The sequence below is a fragment of the Pomacea canaliculata genome, linkage group LG4 (assembly GCF_003073045.1).
Source record: "Pomacea canaliculata isolate SZHN2017 linkage group LG4, ASM307304v1, whole genome shotgun sequence".
Lineage (NCBI taxonomy): Eukaryota > Metazoa > Mollusca > Gastropoda > Architaenioglossa > Ampullariidae > Pomacea > Pomacea canaliculata.
Genome location: NC_037593.1, coordinates 31,487,279 through 31,497,896, shown reverse-complemented (window position 1 = coordinate 31,497,896; position 10,618 = coordinate 31,487,279). Strand labels below are relative to the sequence as shown.

At 42.1% G+C, this 10,618-nt stretch overlaps 1 protein-coding gene and 1 long non-coding RNA gene across 2 annotated transcripts; both read left to right on the top strand.

Moving 5' to 3' along the window:
* LOC112562507 lies at positions 1 to 10,274 on the top strand. Its single transcript, XM_025235787.1, has 9 exons — positions 1 to 224; positions 4,202 to 4,591; positions 6,036 to 6,152; positions 7,451 to 7,496; positions 7,862 to 7,882; positions 8,276 to 8,356; positions 8,703 to 8,732; positions 9,626 to 9,655; positions 10,247 to 10,274. Exons 1-9 carry the CDS (start codon positions 134 to 136, stop codon positions 10,272 to 10,274), a joined length of 834 nt encoding a protein of 277 aa, XP_025091572.1. The 5' UTR covers positions 1 to 133.
* On the top strand, positions 8,323 to 10,618 carry LOC112563226. Its single transcript, XR_003098989.1, has 4 exons — positions 8,323 to 8,356; positions 8,703 to 8,732; positions 9,626 to 9,655; positions 10,247 to 10,618. It is a non-coding gene; the product is annotated as an uncharacterized LOC112563226 (long non-coding RNA).

Genomic DNA, 10,618 nt, shown 5'->3' with positions numbered 1-10,618 from the left:
ACGGTCACTCCACTTCCGCCGTAGTAACGCTCAGGGCGGACATCAGAGCAGCCTGTAGAGACAGACCTGTCCTGTCCTGGCCAACATTCCAAGCCGAATTGACCTCAGCCTCTGTCAAGCACTCCGTCAGGAGATGGAGGTGGCAGAAACATCTAATCCATCTTTCAGACGTGTGCTGGTCTTCTGCTTCTTGCTGGTTCTGCTGTTTCGATGCTCCAATCAGAGTTAGAACGATTTTACCTTCTCTTGTGTTTGTCTGCGTGTACACAATCTGTACAACTTGCTACTCACTGTCACATTTTTTTACTTTCTGTGTGTTTTGACTGATAATTTACAACACTATCGAAGCTTTTTATAAATAATAGTAATAATAATAATAATAATAATAATAATAATTGTCACTGATCTTGCTTGAGGTGTCAATCTAACGGTTTAGATCTCATACACGTTCAGACTTTCCGTAGTTAGATTTGGTTACTGAAGCCAATTATTTAGTTGTAATGACTGTAGATATGAATTATTGTTTACTTTCCTGTGTAGCGGGAGCGCTATGTTTAGGTCAGCGGGTACTGCTGACAGTGCTTGTTCCCTCCACCCCGCATCCCCTTCCACTGAGTAATTTTTGTAGTTATTAAATTAGTCGCGAGCTCTTTGATTTAGTGTTCGTTTACTAGTCCGGGGGATCTGTGAAAAAAAGTGCTAAAGACCCAGAACTAACTGCACTACAAGCTTTGATGAAACGTGCAAAAAAATCTTGTTGACGCCCTTATAAGTCCTGCAGGTGAGAAGTGAGAAGTGGTTGTCATCGTAGGCACGAAGGAGTAGATGGTGTACGACATGAAGAGGTGCACATTCAGTACCATGACCTTTTCTAGAAGTCCGCTGAAACAGATTAAGCAAATGAGTTTGCTCCACATGTGCAATCATTGAAAAGAACAATCTTTTCGAAACTTTTGTACAATGGGGAGCTGCTCACAGACTTCTGCCTGTTCAACGACCTTGTAATTGGAGGCACAGTTTTTCCACACAAAACCATCCACAAGACCACCTGGACTTCACCCGATGGACATACAGAAAACCAGATCGATCACATTACCATTAATCGCCAGTTTAGAAGAAGCCTGCTGGATGTCAGAGTAAAGCGAGGTGCAGATGTAGCCACAGACCACCACCTGCTTGTGGCAACCATGAAGATTAAGCTGAAGTCTTTCCACGACACATCAGACAGACCGCACCACAAATTCAATGTGCAGTTTCTTAGAGACCGTAAAAAGCAAAATGAGTTCAACTGCGAAGTTAAAAACAGATTTGCGACACTGGAAGGACTCCTGGAAGAAACAGTGGCTAACCACTGGACAGGATTACAAGAGACCTGGAAGAATGCCTGCACACACGTTCTGGGGAAAAAAGGAAACCAGCACAAGGAATGGCTGACTTTAGGGACCTGGCAAAAGATAGAGAAAAGGAAAGAGCTGAAGCAGATGATCAACCAATGTCAAGACCAGCAGGAAAAAGAAGAGCTCAGAGCAAACTACTGGGAGATAAACAAAGAAGTGAAAAAGAGCGCAAGGGACGACAAGAGACAGTTCACACACAGAATGGCAGAAGAGGCAGAACAAGCAGTTTTGAAAAATAACACAAAGAGACTACACGAAATTACCAGAATTCTGTTAGGAAGGAAAAACACCAATGCGTGCAGACCAATAAAGAATAAGAATGGCAGCGTCATCACCGGGGATGCAGAACAAAGATCACGATGGGTGGAGCATTTTGATGAAATACTTAACCGACCACCACCAACAAACACTTTGGACATTCCCCCAGCTGCAGAACAGCTCCAGGTAAATACCAACCCGCCAACCAAGACAGAAATCATCGAAGCCATCAAGTCCTTGAATTCTGGAAAGGCGGCAGGCCCAGATGGCATTCCTGCAGAAGCACTCAAGGCGGACCCAACAGCCGCAGCAGAGATGCTACATCCCCTGCTGAAGAAAATTTGGGAGCAGGAGCAAGTTCCAGCAGACTGGAAGCTTGGCTACCTAGTGAAGTTACCCAAAAAAGGGGACCTGACACAGTGCAGCAATTGGCGAGGGATTACGCTGTTGTCCATTCCAAGCAAGGTGTTGACCAAAATCATCCTGGAGCGACTGAAAACCGCCCTAGATAGGAGACTTCGGCAAGAACAGGCAGGCTTTCGGCAGGGAAAATCATGTACCGACCAAATCGCTACTCTGCGAATTATTATCGAACAGTCCATCGAATGGCAGTCACCACTATACATAACCTTTGTCGATTTTGAGAAGGCCTTTGACTCCGTAGACAGAGAAACCATCTGGAAACTGATGCAGCACTACGGATTTCCACCAAAGTTCATTGCCATCATCCAGCAGCTGTATGAGGACTCGACATGCCAGGTGATACACAAGGGTAAGCTGAGTGACCCCTTCGCAGTGAGGACTGGGGTGAGGCAAGGTTGTCTGCTCTCACCAACAATCTTCCTGATCGTCATAGACTGGATCATGAGAAGAACAACCTCTAACAGCGACACGGGCGTTCGGTGGACCTTCGCCAGGCAACTTGAGGATCTTGACTTTGCGGATGACATCAGCCTGTTGTCCCACAAGCAACAACACGCACAGACAAAGCTCACTCGGCTCGCAGAAGAAGCAGCAATGACTGGCCTGACCATCAACATCAAAAAGACGGAGGTAATGCGGGTCAGCACAAAGCAAGAAGCCCCACTCCAACTACATGGAGAATGTATTACAGAGTCTGACCGTTTCACCTACCTTGGCAGCATAGTCAGCAGCAAAGACGGAGGTACAGATGAAGATGTCAGAAGCCGAATAAACAAAGCCAGGCTTGCATTCCACTCCCTAAGACCTATCTGGCACTCCAAGGCTTTGTCTCTACACACCAAGATCCGCCTCTATAATACCAATGTAAAGTCAGTCCTTCTGTATGGGTCTGAGACATGGCGGGTGACAAATGCCATCACCAACAAGATACAGACATTCATCAATAAATGTCTGCGTCGCATTCTTAACATCCGATGGCCTGAGAAGGTCTCCAATACCACCCTGTGGGAGAGAGCCAACCAGAACCCTGCCAGCCTAGACATCAAGAAGCGGAAGTGGAGCTGGATTGGCCACACCCTACGAAAGCCAGCCGACAATATAACGCGACAATCTCTGGGCTGGAACCCACAGGGGAGGCGCAAGGTTGGGAGACCCAGACAGACGTGGAGACGATCAGTCCACAGAGAGGCAGAGACAGCTGGCATGACATGGTCCCAACTAAAAGGGATGCCCAGGACCGGGTCCGATGGCGGGGTGTGGTTGCGGCCCTATGCTCCACTGGGGGCGAATAGGAACGAAGAAGAAGACACACTTATGAAACATTAGTCCCCACTGACTGTTGGTACAGTGAAAGCAGTGTTGTGCCGAACTTTACATTTATTGTTTCTCAAGTTAAGCATCATGAAAGGAACTTTTTCTCAGGACTGAGTTAGGAATTAGAGATTATTGACAGGTAGTGACAATATATCGTGACTTAGGTTACATAATGTCTGCTGACGTGTCTCTTGATGAACGTGTTTCTCACATCTGTCGTTCTGTATACTATGAGCGTCGAAACATCAGATCCATTCGACATTTTCTGTCCATCTCAACCCCCAAAATCCTCATCTGCTCATTCTGTTTAAAGTAGACAACTTAACTCTTTTCTTTCTCGATGTCCACAGGACCTCATTGACAAGCATCAGAAAGTCCACAACACAGCTGCTCGTCTCGCTTTCGGGAATCACAAATGTGAACATATCACACCACTTCTTTATTCTCTCCGTTGGCTACCAGTTAAAGCTACAATAGTCTACATGCTCTTGACTTTATGCTATGGATTCTTTGAAGGCTCCTCCCCCTCTACTCTACTGAAATCTTGTCTGCCCACACTCCTGCCTGAAACCTTGGCTCCTCCTCAGACTCCCGCATTCTGTCCTCTCCCACAGACAAGTCACATGACAACGGACGTCCTCTCTCTGTGCTGCTATGCAACTCACTTATGTACAACCTTTTGTCTGCTTTTGTGCCAGTTAGTTTTGGGTTCAACCACAGATCTACCGGACTACAGATTGATTTTGTAAATTTTGAAATCTACAAGAGAAACTGTTGATGATGATTATCAGTAATCTTATGTTTTTCAGCTATCGAGGATTCGAGGTTTACGATCAAATGTCAGCAAGTTTACGTGAGAAACAAACTGTCAAGTCTTTCATGTCAAGCGGATAAGAGCCTATTTGAGCAGAAGTGCGAAAATGGATCCAGCGAACTTAATTTCATGATAAAACCCAGTAAATTTAAGTTGTTACACTTTTGTAAACAAGATGTTTTATTAAATCCAAGCAAATGCTCATCAGAGCCTGCAAATGGACTCGTTACCTGTGAGCTAAAGGATAACGAATGGATCTACACCTGCTATTTTACTGCAACTGACCAGTACCTAAATATTACACCGTGGTGTGTGTTCACTTGCAAGAGTTCCAAATTCGAGCATACGGCCATCAAAACCCAAAACTGTCCGCCTTTCATACTTGGTAAGTTGTTATTGTTTCCGTGCGAGAACACTCCACTCACTCATTCTTCCCCTTTGTGTCCGAGACTAGGCATAGACACTACTGTCAGTGACTCACGGAGAGTTGTGAACAGAAAATGTGAGCACTTACAGTGTGAAACTTTGCGAGAAGTGCTGAGATATTATATGAAAGTCCTACAATTGGAAATGGGTGACCCGAGAGTTTTCTCGTGTTCTTGGGTTTCGAGGAAAAAAATTGATGTCGCCTACTTGACATCATAGTCACGGGACTAGTTATTGAATTGACATCATAGTCAGGGGACTAGGTATGTGATTGATATCATAGTCACAGGACTAGGTATGTGATTGATATCATAGTCACAGGACGAGGTATCTGCTTGATATCATAGTCACGAGACGAGGTATCATAGTCACGAGACTAGGTATCATAGTCACGAGACTAGGTATGTGATTGATATCATAGTCACGGGACTAGGTATGTGATTGATATCATAGTCACGGGACTAGGTATGTGATTGATATCATAGTCACGGGACTAGGTATGTGATTGATATCATAGTCACGGGACTAGGTATGTGATTGATATCATAGTCACGGGACTAGGTATGTGATTGATATCATAGTCACGGGACTAGGTATGTGATTGATATCATAGTCACAGGACTAGGTATCTGGTCCTGGACATCTGTTGCTGCTTTCTTTTGTTCACATGCCCTGGGCTCAGTATTAAGATGTCTTGAGCATGGCCGTAACTTTCACAGTTTTGATGGATGAAGAGATAGTTGACATACACAGCTTTAGTACGATCAAAAGCTACAAGTCGAGATTAGACATGAAGAAATAAGGTAGAGCCATACAGAAATAAAAAGTTCATATAAAAATAAGGTAGAGGCATGATGAACTAAGAAGAGGCCTGTAGAAATAATGTAGAGCCATTCACTTTTACTATGTTGAAATGCTGGAGGGAAGGTTGGGGCACTTCGTTCTGCGAGAGTGAGATGCGAAAAGCAAGACTGACATGCAGTTGAAAGGTCGAGTAATGACTGACTACAATCAGACAATTAGCACACGCTCGTTGACTGGCTACATGGGGCAAAGGCTCAAGTCTTAGCTGCTGTTTGGCGACACAAACAGAAGACAAGTCGGTTTGTGTTACTTTGGAGTAGGTAGATACTATTTTTATTTCACTAAAGTGTAGGCCGCATTTATAAAAGTGTTGTTTGTAATCAAGTAAAGTATTCTTTTGAGATTAAGATTTTGTAAATTGAAAATAGAATAATACACGTTAATATCCAGAAAACAAGTGTAAAAATGTTTAATGCTGTTGACTTTTAGATATCACTACTGCTAGAACAAACATCTGTCAGAAATCATTAGTCTCCATCAAAATGTAAGTGTCCGGAATATCAGCTAATGAAGTTCATTTTTAATCTCAATCTTCAAAGTGAATGAAACGTTAACAACCGCACCACCACCACCAGCAGCTAAACCACTCCCACCAAAGGAAGAATTTCCCCTATGGGCAGCAATTCTCATTGCACTTGGCATTGCCGGTTTGATTGGTGAGTAATACATGTCTGTGTTAAATAATGTGTGAACGTCACAGGGCACGTGCTGGTTCTGCAGTGTGTGTGTTGTGTGTTGTGTGTTGTGTGTTGTGTTGTGTGTGTGTGTGTGTGTGTGTGTGTGTGTGTGTGTGTGTGTGTGTGTGTGTGTGTGTGTGTTGTTTTCATAATGGAAGGAAGTAATTAAGATGAGACCCTTGAGGAAAGAGTATCAACCGCCAGTCAGTTGTTTCTTGTCTCAGTTTTCAAACGGGAGATCGGATGCTATCGAATGTTAGCTCCCACGCACGCACGAAAGAACACACGCACGCACGCACGCACTGCTCGGAGACAACAGAAGGATGAGTGCACGGACTTACAATGCTCACCACGTGCCTGTCTTAAAGGGATTGTAACGGCAGAATAAAACTGCTTAGAATTGCGTAAAGAGTATGATCCACGTGAATCTCGTCTACTCTCGCGTCTGTTCATGTGGGAAAAGTTGAAGGTTTTGTAGCATGTTGTGTTTAAGAAGAGAAATGACACAGGACTCTTTCGTTTACTGAGACGAAGTCTCGTTCTCCGTCACGTGACCTTATGACATGACCAAGAGTGTTACCAAGTGAAACAGACTGTTTTCTATCATTTTTAAAACTGTGCTTTGAAAAGTTCACTTTAAAACATGAATGAACTGTAAGACCTTACAAGCGGACTGACAGACACGTGTACAAAACCTGAGACCAGCACTGGCAAGAGCAACGCCGTGGTCAACGGCAAAGACGAAGTAGAAATTGATATGGCAGAAACGACTAAATAAAAACAACAGAAGAAGTATAAATATTAATGATAAATAAAGTTAGACAGAAAGCAAATAATTAAAATAATACAGAAAAGGTATAATAATCTACAATTGTTTCCAGAGTGGCAAACATCGAAACTTGAACTAAATATTTTACAATGTCTGTATGTCAAATGATACAGATGTTCACAGGCTGAGTCAATAGTGTAGGCACGGATCTACATCAAGCGTTTGTAAGTCCTTACCTTTAGGTAAGCAAACAGTAAAAGAGAGGAAAACAAAATCCACACAGCAGCCAATCGGACCTTCAAGTCACATAAAAGTGCAGAACACTTAGTGCCCCTCCCCCACGCTAATGAGGGTTAACAGGACATGTTGCTGCTGCTGCTCATGATGATAATGATGAAGGTTTGAATATTCAAGCTAGCTTGATGATAAAACTTAACAAGAAATTATGAATCTGAGAACAAAGGTGCCTCAATCTATCAATCCTATTTTAAACTCTGGTTTCTTGCAGCATTGGTGGCGTTCCTAGTGTGGAGAAAACGTCGGCAGGCCCAAGGGTAAATATTTTTGTGGTAACTTATCAGTCAGAAAAAAGAGACAGAGTGATTTAGACATGTTTAAACAAATTAGTTCTTTTGTTAAGAACATCTGATTATTCTTGAGGAGAAAGATATTCTGAGATGAAGAAAGAAAGATAATTAGAGACGATGAATTTACAAACATTGGGGACAGGTGTCATGACACTCGTGCTCGCCATTTCTCACAAACGCGTCCTCAGGTGTTTGGTATTATTTCTTGCACACAAACACAAACTAAGCCTGGGTCCGCTCCCACGCTAAACTCTAGGAATTACTTTTACAGCTTTTAACAGTTATTAGATAAATATCATTGTCTAAACTTGGCTTACCTTTTCCTACTGCAGTCCCGTACAAGCTCCAGAAGGGTAAGTGAATGCTTTCTGAATACTTTGAACAGTTTATGACCACAGACAGACTTGCCAACACACTTGAAAGTACAGAGGAATGTAGGACTAATACACCGGACTAACAAAGTGGCAGAGCCAGTGTTACAGAAATGTATTTCACTGGCGACTTAATGTCTTCAGACACTTCTGTCACATTCCTGAAAGAATTGTAAAACTTCTAAAATGATGTTTCAACAAGAAGACACACTTTTTAATCATGTTCATGAACGTTCTGTGACAATGCTTTTACTTTAAAACACAACAGAGTATTTAAAGAAATCTTGCCTTGTTCCTGGTAAAATGTTTGCAAAATGACCTTAATATACAGGCTGATATTATTATGTTAACCTGGCATTACTTTTCCTACTGCAGAGGAGCGGCTCAAGGAGAAGGTGAAGGAGAAGGTGAAGGAGAAGGTGAAGGAGAAAGTGAAGGAGAGGATGAAGGAGAAGGGTAAGTAAATAGTTTATACCTTCAACTCTGTACTCCATTTTCTGACGACAGATCGAAGTGCTAACAAACTTGAAAGTAGAGAAGTATTGTAGGACTTATACACTTTCCTAACAAAACGACAGAAAGACAGTGTAGGAGAAATGTCTTTTACTGGTGACTAGATATTTATATCATAAGACATGTTTTCACACTTCAAAGTTTATGTGACAATGCTTTTACTTTAAAATGAACTAAATTATCTGCGTATGGTAATCTAGTAATATTTCTTGTAAAATGCTAATGATATTAACTTAATTGACAATATTGAAAATATTGTCTTAACTTGGGATTCCTTTTCCTACTGCAGAGAGGAAGCTGAAGGGGCAAGTGCCGAAGAGTAAGTAAATACTGTATATCTTGAATAGGTTTTGACATCGTCTGACAGATGGAGATGCTAACAAACTTAAAGGTAGAGAAGAATGATAGAACTAATACAACTTCCTAAGAAAGCGACAGAAAGACAGTGTGAGAGAAATGTATTTCACTGGCGACTTTATTGTTAGTACAAGTAAGACAGGACACACCTGTCAAGGGAAGCTGCTGAAGACAAAGCACATTATTTAGGTGGACAGTAGCGACATAAACACTCCCTGTGACAATGGAGCACAGTTTTGATGATCTTTAGAAAATTCATTCAAAGTAAAGTTTGCTTTTAAAAATGCCAGGTGCCTGCAAAACTGAGGTACGAGTATAGATAAGGAGACAAATAAATCTTCCCATGTCACAGACCACCACAACCCGTCGTCACCATTTCCAAATGCTGCCCTCTGGTTGCCAATAGAAACTAGTCGCCAAGAAGAAAGCTTTCCCCAAGTCCTTTTAATCAGTTGCGATGCCGCACTTGGAAAAGATTTGTAAATCAACCTTAGTTTTTCTCTCCGTAGCCTGTGACAGTAATGATGGTGTGTCTGTGAGAATGGACGCTGAGTGGCTGAGTGTGAGTGGTTGTGTGGCTGACTGTTGGACTTGTTTATTTTGTCTGTGTGGTCTATTATTTATGACAGCTGCCAAGAAAGAGAAATTTCCATCTTTGTTAAGAAGAGAAAGAAAAAATTAGAGATGCGTTGTTGTATCCTTACAGTTCTATCGGAGTTGTCGTAAATTTAAGTACCTATTAAAATGTACATCAGCTGTGCTGTTCTCCATTCATGAGAAGCTCAGGCATTTTACTTCGTATTTCAGCGTTAGTGATTTTGAAGTAAGCGCGAATGTTTATATCTGCTGTTGCAGGTCACAACAACCAGAAGAAGCAGCAGAAGGGTAAGTGGACATTACTAGTCAGACGAAAAATATGACAAGCAAAGCGACTTGTAATTGAAAACAGAGAGATGGTGGGACTGACAGAAGTGTAAAGAGATGGAGGGTCGAACGTCTACATGACCATTTCATGATGTCCATTAGACTGACAGACGGAAAGGCGCACCATAGACTCGATAACATGTATCTGGGCTTAGCAAACAGATGTGTAGACAGAGACAGAGACAGAGACAGAGACAGAGACAGAGGATATGTTTGGTAGATGTGTATGGAGACACAGAGACACTGTGTTACAGAACTGTATTGTTTTAAATGCAGACTTCTTTTTTAAAAAACCTCATCGCACACATCTCACAACTTGGTAGCTGCTTACAAGCTTTTAGGTTACAAAGCAACAAAGTAGGTTCCCGTCTAAAAGACAACACAATCCAGGGATAACAAGACACCTTGTCACTTGAAGGCAACATTTGATGTTTTCACTTTCCACTTTAACTGTGCTGCACTGTTTTTACGTTCTGAAGAAACATTCAAATGTAGATACTAGTTTATATGTTCAAGACTTGTCTGACACCTGGAATTTATTCTTTCCTGCAGTGGAGGAGAAGCACCAGCGGAGGAGTAAAGAAACGGATTTCCAACAAAACATCGCAACAACCGCTGTGACAAGAAGGGAGGGAGCAGCTCCATCATTAGAACAGAAATTTGATAAAAACTGATTTGTTTACACGTACACTTGATTACGAGTTACCAGCTTGTCGTAATAGGATGATAGTACAGGCAACAACAACATCTTGTGTGTATACATCAAAGGGTATGTCACAGCGATGTCCGCATTGTTTAGTCTGGTCTCAATGATAAAGTCTGTATTGTTTAGTCTGGTCTCAATGATAAAGTCTGTATTGTTTAGTCTCAATGATAAAGTCTGTATTGTTTAGTCTCAATGATAAAGTCTGTATTGTTTAGCTA

Bases quoted from the DNA above. Each gene is read 5' to 3' on its own strand.
- LOC112562507 (XM_025235787.1), top strand. From the start codon at position 134: ATGGAGGTGGCAGAAACATCTAATCCATCTTTCAGACGTGTGCTGGTC. The intron at 4,592-6,035 runs GTAAGTTGTTAT...CAATCTTCAAAG, and splicing joins CTGTCCGCCTTTCATACTTG to TGAATGAAACGTTAACAACC. The intron at 8,357-8,702 runs GTAAGTAAATAG...TTCCTACTGCAG, and splicing joins GGAGAGGATGAAGGAGAAGG to AGAGGAAGCTGAAGGGGCAA.